Here is a 19,620-nt window from a genome sequence, read left to right as displayed (position 1 = left end):
TACTTTCTAGTATGCGAAATTGTCCAATCTGAACGGAAAGAAACATTTGCTGATTGGCTAATCTAGTTATCTTTAAGGTTTTAGGAAGTAATCGTGTAAAATTGTTATTTGTTAAATTCGATATACTCTAAATTGTATACCCGAAAATAGTTATGATTATTTACTTTTAACTTCAAAAGAAAAACTAAGATTTTTACAAAAAAATAAATAATAACTAATAGTTCAGTCTTTATTTCTTGTTATACAACAAATGCTTTAGCTGCCTAATATTGATAGTTTGGATTGTATTTCTCCTTTGTCGAACATAAACCAGGATAATTCCGATTACTACCAGTTTCACATTCCGACGCTGGCTCACCAACACTATAGACTGGAACACCAATAGCATATTTACTCGCATAATTGCAGGCCATATTGTAGATGTGGAAGAAGGGAAATGAAGGATTGGTATAACGGATAACAGCACAGCCAACATGCGTATTACGATCAACCACGAACTCCGCAAAGTGGCCATATTGTTCGCTGTAATGCAACACAAATAGACAATGTAATTAAAAACAATTAATTACTCAAAATAGTTTCAAAAGACTTACAATTTCGATGAGACGCGAAATTTCGTTATATAATTACTGTTGATCAATGGATATTCGCCAAACCACAAACCCATCGAACGGCTTATCACTTCGCTGATGCTAACGCCCTGCCGCTGGTAGGCCACGCCAGAAAGATTTTGTCCCACGTTCGCAAAGCGAGGGGTGTTGTTGCACTCGTCGTGCTCCACATAACACATTTTCAAGTTGAGCGCCGCCAGAAAGGCGAGCTCTTCATCCCACACCATGGTGGCCATGCGCGAAGCGGGATAATAGCCGGGCAACTCACCGAGCGCTACGAAGTTACGCCGTTTATTGTGCTCGTGTAGGATTTCCTTTTTGTACGAGCGCAAATCTATCATGACAGCGTCGTCGGGGCAGGCAGCGGTGAATCTCTGTTGAAGTGAATTGAGAAATACTTAATATGTATTTGTTGGTGTGGTAAATTTTCTTTTATGTTTTTATGTTACCCTGAAGAGGGTATATTAAGTTTGATATTATGTTTGTAATACCCAGAAGGAAACGGCGGAGACTCTATATGTCTGTATAGTGCCCAGTTTTCGAAATATAGATATTAAATGGGCCATGCGAGCTCGCTTTTAACTAAAAATAAGGACGAGTTGATGATTCGAAACAGTGTTTGGAGATTTTAAGGAGTAATAAACCCACGTTTTTACGTTGATATGTGATAATGGATAAAACATGACTCCATGACTTCACTCCGATCCGCCAATCGACAGTCATCCGGCTGGATGGCACACGACTAACCAGCTTCAAAGCATGGAAAGGCGCATCAATAGGCTGTGATAGCTACAGAGACTGTATTTTAGGATGCGCAAGGAATAATTTTTATTGACCACCTTAAAAAAATACCATCTACATTGATTTTACATAGTTATGGAATCGATGGCATGTGCTCAAACGTAAACGGCCTTCTAGCTGCACAGAACTCAATACACTCCCCCACTATATTCACAGCGACAAACTGGACGGATGAGTACAGGCTTGACCTTAATATTGCAGAATATGGCATTAAGATTCCGACTGTCGAAAGCCCTACAATGTGCCTTTTGACCAGCCTTCACTCTTCACACGACCGTGATTATTGTCAAAGTACAGAGCCATAATAAAATGCTCAAGCTGATAGCCTGCCCCACATGGGGAAAAGGCAAAAAAGCATACTCGTACAAGGCAATCGGTTTTAACCAAGCCGCTCCAAAAGGGGCGCGTGGATGCAGTTGCACAGGCGAAGAAGCTGCAATTATGTCAGAAAACTTCACTCTAGACTACAACAGGATGCCTCTTGATGTCTCCCATCGAACATCACCATAGCGAGGCTTGTAAGCTCAAAGTTAAGGAGTATAATGAACTCCTCTGCAAATACTTTCTGTTGTGGTGCTTTCGCAGAAATCATCTAGGAGCATCAAGAGATCCTTCCTCAAATACGTCGATGACAAAAGACAATCCGCTGACCAGACTTCAGACCAAACTCACTTCAGACATGCACTGACCGCCAATCACCGACTCGCCCTCAGTGAATAGCGTACTTGGAATCAAACCACCTCCCACTGCAGAATAGACCCTGACATATCAAACATATGTCCGGCGTAAAATGAGTCCTCGCATGACACTAGCCACCTCTTTGCATGCCCTGCTAACCCCGCACATCGACACCCTTTTCCCTTTGGCCCAACCCCGTTGAAACAGCACGTTTCCTGGATCTACCGTTGGATGACCTCGTTGACAACGAGGTAATCCTTACAATCCTAACGGCGATTTGGTGACCGTTACCACAACAACAACTATTATATGGTTTCGCATTTGTAGACAAAAACTGCGGTTTCATAAAGAAAATGAACTGGTCTGTGAAAACAATGGTTAATATCCATGAATTGAGCTTCGAATTGCTTTTGCATCCACCGTATTCTCCAAGTCTGACCCCCAGCGATTAAGTATTTCCTGTTCTTAGATCTCAAAAGAATGCTCGCTGGGCTCGTCGAATGAGGAGGTGATTACCGAAACTGAAGCCAATTTTGATCAAAGTACAAATCGTACTACAAAAATGGTATCGAAAAGTTGGAGGGTCGCCATAATCCGTGTATCAGTCTCGAAGAGTGCTATGTCGAATAAAAAAAAAACAAACGAATTTTACCTAAAAAACGACGACTTTTCAATTGACCCGTTATAGCAGAAAAACTCCTACGTGTTAAGAACTCTATCACTTTCGGGTTTAGCAACCCAAAATTTGCAGGATAAGTGTAAACTAGTGTTATTACCTAAGGTAATGCTATATTTTCGAACAAGCTGCTTAGATCGGTTCGATCTATAACAGACTCTTTTTATACCCTTTTATGCTTTAAGAAGTACACCTGTAAGCGGTATTATATCCTTTGCAGCCGAAGTTAACTTTTTTTCTTGTCTTTATATATTCACTTACACCATCATGTCCACATGCAATGTGCTGCTTTCCATTTGGGCACAACTCGGGATCACACCACGATAATTTGCTTGATTTCACCTCAATGACGGTGACGAAAGCAAAACAGAGCAAAAAATGTATGGAAGCAAATTTCGAAAACATTTTTGTCATGAAATTATGAATTTTCAAAACTGTAAGCTGTTAACGCCCGTTACTTTACGAAATACGATTAAATGGCTTTGGTGCGTGCGCCGCTTATTTTATACGCGAAATCCAGAGCGGCGAAATTACATGAAAGTGAGATTCTAAGAGTTTTACATATTTTTTGCATTTTTTTGTCACAAAATAAATTCTTTTCGCACATAATAAAGCGCTGAGTTGCTCAAAATTGCGAGCTGTGATAATTCAAACAAGCAAACAAAAACAAAAGCCAGTAAAGATTACGAAGTCATTAACGAGCCAAGGAATCTGGAAAGAAGAGAGTTTTGATGAAGCGCACAGATCGCTCGGAGCGCTGTTGACAGCTGCACGTGAATTGTTGAAATATTTAAAGCGAGAGGACAAAAGAGCGCATCAAATGCAACACGCGCCATTTTCAGTCTAATTCGAATATTTTTAATTAAAATTTACGTTTTGTTTGGGTGCATTCCTGCAATATTAATACACATACTTTCACTTATGAAAAGTACAGGTTCTTAAAAACATTTGTATGAAATTGCATTTGTACATATGTAATAAAACGAGAGCATATTGATGTGCAATTAATTTGAAAGTAATGAGTTCGTATTCCCTCGTTATCTCAGCCAATTAACTCAATTTCAATGTAGCCAAATATATAGGATACGAGTGCCTACAGATAAGTACTTAGATTCCTCTTCTTTTTTATTGGTACAGATACCAATAATAGGCTATAGGCGAGTTTACGGCAGCGCGCCAGTCGTTCTTTCTTTTCGCTGTTTGGCGCCGATTCGTGATATCAAGTGCAGCCAGGTTCTTCTCTCCAACGGAGTGGAGGTCATCCTCCTCCTCTGCTTCCACCGGCGGGCACTGAGTCGAAAGCCTTCAAAGCTGAAATATACCATCCAGACATCCTTAATTCGCTGAACTACTATGTCCATGTCTTTGCCAATGCGCAAAGAATCCTAAATATTCCGCAGAACCTTTCTCTTGAAAGCTCGTAACGTCGACTCATCAGATGTTGCCATCGTCTATGCCTCTTCACCACATAGCTAGACGGGGATGATGAGTGACTTGTAGATTTTGGTTTTTTCTTTCGAGAGAAGACTTTACTACTCAGTTCGAAGTAGTATCTTTTGGCAAGAGTTATTCTGCGTTAGATTTCGAGGCTGATATTGTTGTTAGTGTTAATGTTGGTTTTAAGATAGACAAAATTGTCTACCATTCGAAGTAATGACTGACAACAGTGACGTTTGCGACGTCGTAGTCGCGCGTGCGACGACTGTTTGTTTGATGAAGGAAATATTTTGTCTTGTCATCGTCCTCCACCAGGTCAATTTTATAAGATTTTCAAGTTTTTCCAGCTATTCGCGACTATTATACTCTTATACTTTTCCAGATATTCAATGCAGATTACACTTTACTAATTTTAGTAGACGGTAGTCATCTTCTCTCTTGCAGCATTGCTCTGCGTTGAAATTAGTTCACTGGTCGTTTTCCACTATTTCGACTGTTCTTGGTCTCTATATCCGTTCAAGCTTATTCCTGAATCGGATTGCTCTAAAACAGAGTGGAGTACTGCAGTGAAGTGGTGCTTCAATTGGCGATCTGCCAATATGAGATCGTGTTCTTTTTTCGTGTGACCTACAATTCAATTTTTGAGGTCGCTAATCAGCGTAATGCGTATAAGTACCATCTTTATACACAACTTTCAAGTCGATGATATAGAATAGAGACGGATGATCAAAGATGGGCTTTACGAAACGTATAAATGAAGTCAAGTTAGTCGTCAATGCGGTCTGGCGCTTCTTGATTAATACATTTCAATACGATTGCGGACTATGAAATCTCGTAGAATGTGACAAGAAAAAAATTCTCAACCCAATGGCATGACAGAGTTTCATTGTGCCCCTTTCCTCACCTATAGCATACAATATACAAAAATCTAGTTGATGCTCATTGTTTTTCTTCGATATTCATCGTTTGGTGTATCATAAATTTGTTCCGGAGGGACAGACGGTCAATAAAGAGTCCTATTTGGTCGTATTAAGGAGTTTGCGTGAGAACATTCATCGAAATTGAAGAAGAACAATGGATTTTAAATGATGATAATGGACCATCGCATCGAACCACGATTGTGACCGAATTGAAAGCCAAAAACGCATTGAATACCAGCAATCAATCGCTGTATTCACCAAATTTAGCTCTGTGTGATTTTTTCTTGGTTCTCGCTCAACGAGGCCAAAAGTCCTTATGAAAAGTGTAGATATATTCTCTGGTACTAAATACTTAGCGGCTCATCCTCGTATGTTTTTAACGAGTTTCATTCGCATATAATATATTCCACAAAACTGTCGAAATGAAAGACGGTTTAAATTTTCTAGAAAATTGAATTTCAAAATCACTTTTTTTTGATACCACGAGAACTCTGATATCAATGCTGACTATGAGGTTCAAAGTGTCCTGGGGCCTTTTTGATATTTCCATTTCCATTACTAATCTTGAATATTATTATTTCCCAATGACAGTTTAGATAGTGTTCCCCGACTTTAGAAATAGAAATGACTCAAAAAAATTCACACACCGCAAATGTTAGCAGCACCTCAACCCGTTGGGTCACAATATTTTAATAAATTTTTTTCCAAGCTGTTAAAATACTTTTATTTACGAGCACAAATTTTATACGAATTTAATTAATGAATGATTTTCGAGCATTTCAACTCGATTGTGACTTGTTGGCTGCATGAGTTTATTACTCATTGTTGATGTTTATGGAGAGAAGTTCATTAACACGACGTTTTCTTGATACGCACCCACGCAGTGACTTTGACCCAGAACAACTAGCTGGCTTGATAACTTTTTAATGGAAAAACAACAAAAATAAAATCACTTAATCTGCGATACTTAAAAACAAAAAGAGAAGAATATAAGAAAGTACGATCTTTCATATTTGATGGAGCAATCGTAAGCAGTTACAAAGCCTGCAAAGAATTATCTGTTTTTCTTATATTAATATATGGAAAAGGCAAAGAAGTCTCCCTTTATTCAAAAGAATAAAGACCAATTAGTCTAACCACATTCCTTTTGAGGACATTTGAAAAAATTCTAGAGGCTTTTGTAAGAGAAATTTTTATATTTTTATGAGCAGTATGTTGAAAGTACAGTACGCCTATACAAAAGGTAGATCCACAGAGACTGCACTTTACTAGCTAACCCTAAATATGGAAAGAGCAGTAAAGCATAAGAAATATGCTCTGGCTGTTTTCTTGATTTATGTAGATCATGCAAAATGTCTCCAATAACGCAATCGTCAATAGTCTGCTAGCAGTCCGGCTAAAGTCTGGAATTATAGCATGGATCCATAGCATTTATCCATCTACTGGATCTTTATCCATCTACTGAGGTGCAAAAGGGTTAATGAGGAATGGACGAGGCTACATTTCTCAGATTAGATCAAATGGGAATTCCTTGAGAGTGTGTTGTTACCACAGAATATCGATGGAACGGGTACAGCGACTCGCTGTTCTCTTTTTAACGGGAGCGCTAAGAAAAAGGCACTCAAACTACGACCAATCCACATTACAATGGAAAGCTCTGCGGAAAAATTAGCTGCAAAATTGGTGATTTATCTACAAAGGCCTTCGGGCATAGCTCAATAAGCATGAGGATGAAGGACAGATTAGATCACATATTCAAACGCCATTTTTGGGAGAGAAAGTTCCAAGTCACACTAAAAGAGGGTGGATGGCGCAGAATCCTGAGACTTACCAGCGGAATTTACAATATCTATACAAATGGATCTAAAATGGATAATGGAGTAGGAGCCGGAATCTATTGCTCGAAGCTGGATTTAAGGCGACCTTTCAAGTTTTTGTTGTTGGGAAATCGTTCGAGATAGCTAACAACGCAAGAAACAACATAAAAAAAATAAATATATACGCCGATAACCAGGCACCAATTAAAGCAATAACCGCACATGACATAAGGTCGGAGAATGTCCTTAGAAGCAGGGAAGCTATAGATAGCGGAAGCATATATACTGTACGAAAGCCAATAAAAACAATATACAACGAAGTTTCCCAAGGACTGTTAGGCGGATCAAGGTGAGATGGAATGCTTTCGGAAAATTCGCTTGTTTCTTACTCACAGCTTTGAAAGGACTGCCGGATGGCTATTGTTCTCTTGACAAGTCACAACCTATTGGTATCACATGTGAGCCAGCGTGAGTGAGAAAGTCCTGAGAAGTTAACATGAAGGAGACGCTGGAACACAGTCCTATGTCTATCTAGAACTAGACGAAACATCAACCTTAGATAACAAGTCACTCTTAGAGTTCTGAATGCCAAATGTTTCACCTCAAGCTAAACTGAACGTCCACTTGGTATTACCAAGGACCAGTAGGTCTATGTATGGCGTGGCAGTCAGCAAGTATAACTAAAATTAACCTATGAACCTTTTGTTTGCATAGGATAGTATTTTAATCATAAACCCTGAAAGGCGAGCAGGAATCGGAGTTTCAGATTTACTGCCTGTAATTACGATTCAAGGAAATCTTGATATCCTTGGAAATAAGATCTTTTATAACTATTTGATCAAGGTTCATAGGGAGAATAATATGGCGATGAAGGAAGGATGCAGTTGGACCTATTGAGAATACGATTTTGCCAAATCGCCTCAGATCAAATTATTTGGAGTTTAATCATCGACATACACCCTATCTGTCTAAATACCTACCAAACTAAAATTAATAATTTTGACTCATATCAATTTTATTTTTTTATTCATCTTAAAGGGTGATTTTTTAAGAGCTTGATAACTTTTTTAAAAAAAAAAACGCATAAAATTTGCAAAATCTCATCGGTTCTTTATTTGAAACGTTAGATTGGTTCATGACATTTACTTTTTGAAGATAATTTCATTTAAATGTTGACCGCGGCTGCGTCTTAGGTGGTCCATTCGGAAAGTCCAATTTTGGGCAACTTTTTCGAGCATTTCGGCCGGAATAGCCCGAATTTCTTCGGAAATGTTGTCTTCCAAAGCTGGAATAGTTGCTGGCTTATTTCTGTAGACTTTAGACTTGACGTAGCCCCACAAAAAATAGTCTAAAGGCGTTAAATCGCATGATCTTGGTGGCCAACTTACGGGTCCATTTCTTGAGATGAATTGTTGTCCGAAGTTTTCCCTCAAAATGGCCATATAATCGCGAGCTGTGTGGCATGTAGCGCCATCTTGTTGAAACCACATGTCAACCAAGTTCAGTTCTTCCATTTTTGGCAACAAAAAGTTTGTTAGCATCGAACGATAGCGATCGCCATTCACCGTAACGTTGCGTCCAACAGCATCTTTGAAAAAATACGGTCCAATGATTCCACCAGCGTACAAACCACACCAAACAGTGCATTTTTCGGGATGCATGGGCAGTTCTTGAACGGCTTCTGGTTGCTCTTCACCCCAAATGCGGCAATTTTGCTTATTTACGTAGCCATTCAACCAGAAATGAGCCTCATCGCTGAACAAAATTTGTCGATAAACACATTTCGAACCGAACACTGATTTTGGTAATAAAATTCAATGATTTGCAAGCGTTGCTCGTTAGTAAGTCTATTCATGATGAAATGTCAAAGCATACTGAGCATCTTTCTCTTTGACACCATGTCTGAAATCCCACGTGATCTGTCAAATACTAATGCATGAAAATCCTAACCTCAAAAAAATCACCCGTTATATAAATTTATTCCGATCGGATCTGGAAACTTGTGTAATAAAAATTCATTAGAGTAACATAGGCGGCCAAAACGTATCTGTTCTTACACTATCAATATTCTCATATCTGGTACCAAACTTCCAGACTGAAGAACCCTGCTTTCTTATTAATCACCAGTTAGTATGTTTGATGCATCGTTGAATTTGACAATAATATTTTTTACATTTTTGTATTCAATTGTAGAATGTCATACTGACAAAAAAGTGCAATGAACTCTATGACGTCAATATCAATTTGTGTGAATTGAATAAATGTGAATTAAATTGAGTGTTAAAAAGCCGCAAATTACACAATAAAAATGGAATAACCAAATTAAATATTTCCAAAAAAAAACTCATAAGTTTACTCTGGTGTTATCTTGACACCTACTTATGATGATTCATAGAAAATTTTACTCCTTTTATTTTTTTTTAGCTTAAAAAGCTGCAATAAGTCAGGGAGGAGTCCGAAAATACGACTTTGAGCAAGATATAGTAAGAATTTATAATATAAATTTCGTGCGAATACTCACTCGGTGAAATATTTTTTTTTTTTGGTTGCTATGACTATCATCTGTGCCAAATGTCACGTCAAAATAATCATTAGTGTTTAGTATACGCTTGTCTTTCTGGAGTACTATACATAAGGTGCATTTTTACTATTGAAATTATTCAAAAAAAGAGTTCCAGTAAATTTTTTGTGCGGAATCAAATTTCAAGTGTTTTCAAGTGTATTTGATTGGTACAAATTATTCGAAGAGGAGTGAGAAGAGTGTTGCCGACGAACCACCAACATCAACTGATGATCGACAGGACAGGACAGGACAATAAAATAAAGGAACTGATGCTTGGAAATCGACGATGAACAATGAGAGATCTTACTGTCATCAATGGAATATTGGAAGGATCAGTGGCACGGTTGGTTCCAAAATACAAAATTTTTTCGAAAAACAGCGTCGCCATAACCATTGTGAAACAATGCTTTCCGACTACCAGGATGTCATGAAAAATTTTATTACTGGTGATGAGTCTTGATGAATATAGTTGCAAAGTTGGGCCGAAGACGAATAAACCACGTCAAAGCTAGTCAAAAATCAATGTTATGTTGACGGTTTTATTCCATTGTCGAGATGTGGTGCACTCCGAACTCCTTCTAATCGACCAAACTGTCAACAAGGAGGGACGACATAGATTTTGAAGATAGATAGTCTAGAAGATTGTAGTGTATTCATTTTTGAAAAGTCGTAAAAATGCCAATTAATATTTTACTATCCAGTTTTTGTTGGTTATTAATTAGCATAACAAGAATATAGAAAAAAAATTAAAAAAGTTAAAAATTTGAAAAATGAGAAGCTGATGAAGTGTTGGGTCTCGTGGCCATATCCACGACTTCAACTATTCAAACAATCTGAAAACAAACCAAAACAATTACTCTTGCAAAAAATACATATTTTTTGTTAATTTTATGAGGATATAAATAGTTTCAGACATAGAAGAGTCTATAATGTAGTCTTCCTAAAAATTTCAGGTAAATTGATCCTGTAGATCCTGAGGAATCGTGGAAATCATTTTGAAAAAGACATATTCGAGAAAAACGAGTTTAAAGTTACACGTAGAGTTTTTTGTAGTTCGTTCTGGCCGAACCAGTTTGGATTTCGGTTCAGCAAAATACCTACATATATATCTCCGAAAATAATTTGATTTTTGAAAAATTCTCTTGTAGATATATTCTTGAATAGTTAAGCTTTGGAAATTTAAGAAAATATATATTTTTACAACATGAAATATTTTTTACAACAAAGTTTATAACTCTAAAAAGGAAATATCAAGAACCCTATAGTGTGTATATATTAGGGTCGGTAAAAAATCGAATTGAATTCTTTTCATTTGGTACTTATTTGATAGATACCTATAAGAAAACTTTTCAACTCTCTTGAAATGGGAAGGACTTCCGCCTAACGGTTTTCAATTTTTTTTTACATAGAAAGACACAAAACTTTTCTTGGGCCGTTGTGGCGCTTGCTTCTTTAAAATTATAATCAGTCTTCGTTACGATACGAGAGTTCAAATTTATCAATTCTACAAAAAAAAAGTGTATGAATCTATATAATACACCCACAACAGACAATGTCTGCTTAATTAAATCGACGATTAATTTTGCAATAACGAGAATATCTTTTCAGTTTATCTTCTTCATTGGTTATGCAGCTATTTCTTATACGCAATCCTTGACATTGAATATTTAATAAGTTCGAAAACTATCAAGCTATTTCATTAACCTTTCTATCTTTTATGATTTTTTTCGTATTTTTGTTCTTTTGTTTGCTTTGTCACTTAGTTCATCGATTCTTCCACTAAATATGTCTTTTTGGCAGTGATAACTTTCCTTAGAAACCGGCTTTTCGATAGCAAGTTCCAAGAGGAAAAAAGCAATTCGAATGAATTGTGACGTCGATAAGGTATTTATGCTTTGATTGTGTCTGAACATAAAAAGTCAACATTAAAATTGCTTTTATTTAAATTGAGATGACCAAAAATGTAATTGCATAATTTGCCGCTTGATTAAGTTAAAATAAAATCAATCACAAAAAAAAAACAAGTAATTAAAGAAACATAAATCAAAGCAATGTAGTTTATAAATAATCAAAATCAAAAAAAAAAATATATATATATATATTAAAAAACTAAATAAATAATAATAAAATTTGATTATATATATAATTCATTTATTTAATATATTTTTTTATTAACTATTTACAGGCATTGTTTTTTTTTTGTTAAACTTAGCATTATTCACTACTATAACTATATAAAATCACTGGCTCTCAATAATTTGGATTGATCGGCTCGTTTTCGGAGCATAAACCGGGATAATAGGGGTTTTTGCCCGTCAGACAACGCGAACCGGGTTGGCCCACTGTGTATACGGGTGTGTCCAAGGCATAAATTGACGCATAATTGCAGACCATGTTGTAGATGTAGACGTAGGGCACATCGGGCCGGGTGAAGCGTATAATGCCGCAGCCAACGTGTGTGTTACGATCGACAGCGATCTCGGCGAAGTGACCATAGTCCTCACTATTTGTAAAAAATAATAAAAAAATATATAAAAATATTTAATTAATATTTTTTTGAATAGTAATGGTTCTTTTATTTTATAATAAATATTTTGGTAAACCTAAACTAAAATAAAACCCAACAGATCAATTGAAAATAATTACGATAACAGTCAAAGATCTTACTGGAATCGTTAGAATATCGGAAGGTTCAGTGAAAATCATTTCGAAAGATCATTTGGGCCTAATAAAAGTGAAAACACGATTAGTTCCAAAATCACTCAATGCATCTTGGGTTCATGCTTACAACTTGGAAATATACGAACAATCGGACGAATATCGTTTGAAATGTGAGTCGAAGCCTAAAAATCCACGTCAAAGCAGGTTAAAAATCAAGATTATGTTGAGAGCTTTCTTCGATTATCGAGGTGTTGTGCACTCCGACTTCTTCCGACCAGGCAAACTTTCAACAAGAAATTCTGTTTGAGTATTATGTGCACACATTTAAGTGTACTGGCACTGAACGACTTTTTTTATTCCCGCTGGTAAAAAAATAATATAGGAAGTCATCATTTTCGACACCTAAATAGGTTGTTGATTGGGTGGTCGAAAAAGTCTTTTCGCATTTTGTTAATAGATGTCTTTGCCGTCGTATATCTGCAGTGCTACCACTAACATTGTGTTATACTATATAGTTTTGGAAAGGTAAGGTTTTAAGCTTCATTTAATAAAAAAAAATTAATTCGGGAAAGTTGAAACAAAGTTACAGCTTTTCGAAAATGAGTAAAAATATTGAAGAAATTCGTTATATTTTGAAACTTTCGTATAAAAAAGGGAAGAATGCCACGCAAGGCACCAATGATATTTGTAAAGTTTACAGAGACGATGCTGTAGAATGGTTCGCTCGATTCCGTTTTGGAAATTTCGATTTACACTGCTGAAAGTTTTAAACTGATGGCGTAATGTCTCTAGCGGAAAAATGGCAAAAAGTGATCGACCAAAATGATATATATTTGTTTAATTATTTATTAGGATAAATATAAAAAAAATAGTATAAATATAAAAAAATAAGTATGATTAGAAATATGAAAATACTTTTTCGACTACCCTATATACATATAATACTCACAAGTACTTGGTCACACGGAATTTCCTTATATAACTGCTATCGATCAGTGGATACTCATTGAACCACAAGCCCATCACTTCCTCGATAATTCCGCTCACATTCACATTTGGATTGCGATCACGCACAACGCCGCAGAGATTTTGGCCGGAATACTGAAAACGGTAAGTGGTATGACAGGAATCATGGTCCAGTATGCAAGTACGTAAGTTGAGTGATGCCAAATACTGAAGCTCATCATCCCAAATCTGAAATGAAAGTATGTGAAATTAGAAAAAAAATTTGACTATACAAAAATTTGTGTTGGTTTTTTGAGATTTTTTGGAGAAAGACTTTGAAAATTACTATAGATGTGATACGGAGAATAAAAGTTCAAAGTTAATTAAACAAAAGATAGATCCCTATTCCTGATCTTAATGTATGTCTTTTTTATCAATTCAAATCGGAAAATGGTGATAATAAAAACGTGGCCTACATTTGGGCTGAATTTGAACAGAAGCTGACCGAAGTGAAGTAAGGAGGATCTAAGTTATAAAAAGTACTATATTTTCGCAACAAAAAGTATAAAATGGTTGGTTGGAGATTTCTTTAATTTATGTGTAATTAATAATAATTTTTAAATTGATAAACTTTTTCTGCGTTTCCAATTTTTAATAGAATTTGGTGAGCAAAGGATGCATTGACAAATTAAGGCCAAATAACAAATAAAATGTAAAGTTTTCGAACTTTCTAATAGTGCATTATGCAAGCACGTTTTTATAATAAAATTTAAAATACATTAATTTTTTTTAATCAAAAATCAATTATTTTCTAAAATAACTAATAAACATTTAATTCATATAAAAATATCGGCAGTAAAATAAACACTCATTTACGAGCACTTCCTTTAAGACTTTGAGCGAAAGCTTTATTTGCAATTAAACAATGCTGCTTTTTTACTATTTTTCGTTGTTTTTCTTTGCTCAAAAGGCGCGGCATTCATTATAGAATATTCAATTGCAACAACCAAGCGCTAGCTGAGCAAACAGGTGCGCGGGCAATTCTGGATTTTTATGGTTTTCCTGTTTTACATGCACAAAGATATATACATTAACATTCATACATAAATGTTTAGTATTTTACACTCCCGGCCGGTGCGTTAAGCGCTGAGCGCAATATTCTTGCGCGAAATGCAAATGAAAGTGAAACGAGTTTGTTGCTTAAGTCTTTTGTTCTAACCTCTGCTGTTGCTTTATAGATTAGAGATTTTATGCAGATTATCGGCATTTTAGCACTTTCAACCAAATTTAATTATCGTAATTTATGTTGCTATTGACTTTATCGCAAACAACAGGTCAGCCGCATGCTGAAGACGCGGCAAATACTCACCATAGTGGCCATGCGCGCAGCGGGATAGTAGCCGGGCAGCAAGCCGAGCGCTAGGAAATTTCGCCGCTTATTGTGTTCGTGCACAAATTGATCCTTATAAGCGGAAATGTCCAACTCAGTGGCATCGGAAGCGCAGCGCTTGGCAAAATCCTATTGTGGGGGGAGAGTGAAAATAATTATTTTTTATTACAAAAATTATTAATTTAAAGAATTGTTTCTAAATTCATAGTTTATATTAGCTTAAGTTTTATAGGCAACATATTTTCATTTAATGTATTATATTTAAAATAACTAATTGTTTTGATTAAAATATAGACTACGAAGTTTAAAAATATTTGATAAGTGTATAAATAATTAAATAATTCTAATAAAATATAAGTATTATTATAAAGGCTATAAAAACTTTATAAATAATAAATGGTGCTTTTAATATTTTTTAAAATATTTTTTTGAGACATTTAATTTAAAAAAGTTTTGGGTTTTTAAATAGTTAATGCACATAATATTTCGTTGTAAAAAAATTATTCTTAAATGAAGCCATATTTTTTAGTTCTTTTTGCAATAATATTGTTTTTAAATACATTTTTTGTATCATAAATTTTTTAATTGAAAAAAAAACTTTAAAATTAAAAAAAAAAATTAAATTAATGATTTGTTTTAATTTAAAAAGATTTTTTTATTCTATTAAAAAAACTTATTAAAAACATACAAAACAAAATAATACGAAAAATAAATGCTTAAATATGCAAAAAATGCTATATTTATTTTTTGTTTTATGGAATTGATAAATTTGTTAAGATTAAATCTCAGAACTTTCATTTTCCCTTTTTAAAAAAATTTCTAAAAATATTTTTAAACTGTATATTTTAAAATAAATATGGTACGAATATACTTTATTACTTAATTAACACTTTAAAAACTTTATATTCATCTAAAAATTAAAAAAATTTATATTGAAAAATATAAAAAAAATTTCGAAAAAAAAAAGAATTGTAAAGAAAAATTATAAATAAATAAAAACAAAAAATTCAATTAAATGATAAAGAATAAAATCATAATAATTAATAAAATATATAATAAATTAATTAATTTTGTATAATTTGAACAAAAATTAGAATTCGGATTTAATAAAAAAAAACTAAACTTATAATGTCTGGCTTTCTTTCATCTTTTCATATTTCAAAAAAGGTATATATAATTACTAAAAATTGAAAAAGCCTATTTATTAAAAAATATAAAAAATTTAAGTACCATAAAAAATATTTATATGCGTAGGTTGCTATATGTATTTCTGGATTAGGCAACACTAAGTGTTGCCAGGTGCAATCTGACATTTCCATTGGAAAGTTTCACATTTTTTAGCATAACATCACTCAGAACGTTTTGTCATTTAATCGTGAATTGTTTTATTTACAGGGAATTAAAAAATTCATCTCGGCCAAAAAATGGAATTAACTCGTGAACATTTTCGTGCGATCATTTTTCACAACTTTCGACGTGGATTATCACGACAAGAGTGCATCGATGAACTAAAATCTTTGTATGGCTAAGAAGCACCATCCTATAGCACTGTGAAAAACTGGTACAACGAATTCAATCGTGGCCGACGCTCGCTCAAAGACGAATTCCGTGAAGATCGTCCAAAAACAGCCGTTGTGCCAGAAAACATCGATGCCGTACGTGAACTGATAATGCAAGACCGTCATGTAACATACCTTCAGATAGAGGCATGCCTATGTATTTCTCCCACCAGCATTTATTCGATATTCGATATTAAAATTCAAAGCTATTATAATTGTTTTACTATTTTTTAAATAAAATTGAAATATTATTTTAATATAAATATGATACAGAATATATTTTATTATTCATTTTATATGCATCTTCCAATAAAATTTGTTTTGAATACGTTTTCCTAAAATATTATATATTGAAAAAAAAATATAATAACAAATACAAAATTAAAATTAAAAATAATAAATTAAATATCATAAATATATTTTTTATTTGTTTTTGCATTTGATTTTTTTTTGTTCTCCATAATTACCGATTTTTACAAATCTTTTGCTTTCTCAAAATAATAGCAGCGCTCTTTAGAAATCAACGTGGAAATAAAAATCAGTCTTTCATTGTCACTTAAGTGATGCGATTCAATTCTAGTTTTGATTAATTTTTGGATGAATTGTGCTGTTATATAATTGAATTTAATGAAATGGCTCCACACCTGAGCAATATACCGTAACTTATTTCGAAATGAATCTAAAAATAATATTTTCTTATTATGGAGTGCAGCCCATACACTGACTCAAGAATATCAATGAGTGACGCAGTTTTGTCAAAATTATCTCAGAAACCTTTGGTTTGGACCTTCCGGCAAGATCATTATCCAAGGCGTACAAGCAAAATGACAAAGAAGTGCTTCGCTGATAACGCCATAAGCTTGGTGCTTAATTGGTCCACCCAGTTAGACGATAGAAACTTTGTGGGCAGACATATGTATGTATAAAAGAATGTCGCCAATAAGGCTCCCACAAATATTATGAAGCTTTGGAAGACGATAAAAGCAGATTGGAACTCAATTGCTCCGCAAAGATGCCACAAATTTATTGAATCATTGCTAATATTATGAAGCTTTGGAAGACGATAAAAGCAGATTGGAACTCAATTGCTCCGCAAAGATGCCACAAATTTATTGAATCATTGCTAAGGCACATATGTACCATAGACAGTGCCAAGAATATTAATTTATTGTTATTAAGATATTTTTGCCAAAAACTATTATATTTAAAAAAAACGCTTCAAAAAAGTTTGACAATTTTGTAGTTTCGTCTATTTTTCAAGGGCTCTCTTATTATTTTGAAAAAAAGATTTGTATCATGATTTCAATACGTATTTTCCATATTAAAACAATTGAATTTTATTAAAAATTGGTTAAAAGCATATACGTAGTTATTTTTTTATAAATTGGTATTGGTAATATTTCAATATTTTTTCAAAAATTGCTTATATTTTTTATCAAAAATATTTTTTAGAACTTTTTAACATTTGTTTGTCAAATAATTTTTGTGCTTTCCTTTCATTCTTGAGAAAATTAAAAAAAAAATTAATTTCGAAGTGTAATTTTTTGTTATTCAATTAATTGTTTTTAACAAAATTTTCTAAATTAATATTTCATTGCTTATTTAAAAATATTTTAGTAAATTTTCAATGTTTTTTTAACAAATATTTTTTTTTAGCATTGAGAAAATTAAAAAATAAAAATTCTGGAATATAATTTTAATTTTATTTTTAAGTTCTGAAGTGCTTGAATTTTTTTTTCCAACATACTGTTTTAGAAATATTATGTCATAAATATTACAACATAATGGTTTTATTATTATATCATATTTCTATATTCAATGAATTTTTTTTAATTAATTATAAATTTAAACAAAACTTTCTAAATTAAAATTTAATTTCTTGCTCACAAATATTTTCACAAATTTTTAATATTTTTTGTTAAATAATTTTTTGACTTTTCTTCTATTCTTGAGAATATTTGAAAACAACGTTGAATTTCGAAATGTAATTTGTAAAACACTTCAAATTAACAAAATATTTTTTTGGCACATACTTTTTTAAAATATTATAATAATATACATATTTACGGAATTTTTTTTTTTAGCGTATTTCTTTAATTAATTTTTTAAACAAAATTTTCTGAACTAAAATTAAATGCTTTACTCAAAATTATTTTCATAAATTTTTAATATTTTTCATTTTTTGTTCTATTTTTGAGAATATTTGAAAAACAATTATTAAAAAAAAAATTTCAAATAAATTAAATTTTTAATTTTTTTTAATTTAAATTTTTTTAATTCAAATTAGCTAAATATTTTTTCGTGCATACTTTTTTGGAAAATTTTAAATATTATAGTACAATATATCATTATATTTTATGAAAATGTGTTTTTGTCTACTCAAAGCCTTCATATTTTAATTTATTTATTATATAACACTTTTTTTTAATTTTCTAAATTAAAATAGTTTTGTTTATTTTATTTTTAATTGAAATTCTTTTTAATAATATTCCCCACATTTATAACACCCTTAACACTTACGCCATTATTGCGACAGGCCAAATGTCGCACGCCGCGCTCGCACAAGGTCGGATCGCACCAGGAGTACTGCGCGCTGGCGTAGCTCACAAGGAGTAGCAGTGAAAGTGGCAGTGTTGCCACACGCAGGCACTTTGCGGTTGCACTCACGCAAACGCGTAAATTATATTTCGTTGACATGCTGCTAATTGCCAATGCCAAAGCGTTAATAATAGCTTTTAAATACTATATTTCGGGTTTCAGAGCGGTTGTTGTTGCCTTTGCAAAATGAGCGCTGCAATTTTGTTTCAAATTTGTTTGTTAACTGCCGCTAAGTGGTAGATGCAAAGTAGCTGGTTTGCTTGCAGGCAATAAAAAATGGCAATAAAAGCGCGAGTGCCACTTAAAACACGCAATAAATAGAAATTGAAATTCAAATGCACACGTTTTCGAAAGAAAAAATTCTAAATTTGCAAAATTAAGCGCTTAGAATGTCACTCAACACACGGCACGCTTACAAGCACCGCATTCGCTAAACTCGCTCGCACTGCACTGCTCGCGCTTTTACGCCAATATCTAACCGCGCTTATTGATTTGCAACGCGTTTTTAGTGATTTTAGAAATTTTCGAAATCACCTTTTGCGAATTACTGCTTGCGCGCCGCCAAGCGAAATGTGAAATTCGAAATGCGTCTTTATCGAGCGGCGAAATCAAAATGAATCTGTGTTGAAGCCACCTTGTCTGAAGTGTCTGCGGCGCAGGAGTCGGCGTCAGCGCGCTGTGTCGCTTAACAAAGCGCTTAAGTGTGTTTAGAATTAGCCGAAGAGTTTGCTTTTGTGCTTTGTTTGTCTTGCTTCAATTCTAATCAAAGGTGAGGAACGAGTTTAACTGTTTAATAAATTCAATCGTTAATGAGTGTTCGTTTTGTTGCTTCGCTTGCGTGTGTTGTTTTGCTTTTTTGCATAAAGTTGAGGGGAAGCGCATTGGCCAACCCATCGCCGGATTTCTGCCCCCAAGCATGGGCGCTCCAGCGGACCACTTTGCTTGTCAATCCGCTAAACGCAAC

General features: G+C 33.9%; 2 protein-coding genes across 2 annotated transcripts; both read right to left on the bottom strand.

The window, feature by feature from the left end:
• Positions 1-233: 233 nt before the first annotated feature.
• Positions 234-3,218, bottom strand: LOC105229009 (antigen 5 like allergen Cul n 1). Its single transcript, XM_011209048.3, has 3 exons — positions 3,028-3,218; positions 594-985; positions 234-522 (listed from the first exon to the last, which is right to left on the bottom strand). Exons 1-3 carry the CDS (start codon positions 3,178-3,180, stop codon positions 264-266), a joined length of 804 nt encoding a protein of 267 aa, XP_011207350.3. The 5' UTR covers positions 3,181-3,218; the 3' UTR covers positions 234-263.
• An 8,420-nt stretch (positions 3,219-11,638) lies between these two features.
• LOC105228985 (antigen 5 like allergen Cul n 1) lies at positions 11,639-19,356 on the bottom strand. The gene is made up of 4 exons (XM_049451099.1): positions 18,579-19,356; positions 14,479-14,628; positions 13,114-13,358; positions 11,639-12,006 (listed from the first exon to the last, which is right to left on the bottom strand). Exons 1-4 carry the CDS (start codon positions 18,753-18,755, stop codon positions 11,754-11,756), a joined length of 825 nt encoding a protein of 274 aa, XP_049307056.1. The 5' UTR covers positions 18,756-19,356; the 3' UTR covers positions 11,639-11,753.
• Positions 19,357-19,620: the final 264 nt, after the last annotated feature.

The sequence above is a fragment of the Bactrocera dorsalis genome, chromosome 3 (assembly GCF_023373825.1).
Source record: "Bactrocera dorsalis isolate Fly_Bdor chromosome 3, ASM2337382v1, whole genome shotgun sequence".
NCBI lineage: Eukaryota > Metazoa > Arthropoda > Insecta > Diptera > Tephritidae > Bactrocera > Bactrocera dorsalis.
The sequence above is the reverse complement of the archived record's forward strand: the minus strand, read 5'-3'. Positions and strand labels throughout refer to the sequence as shown.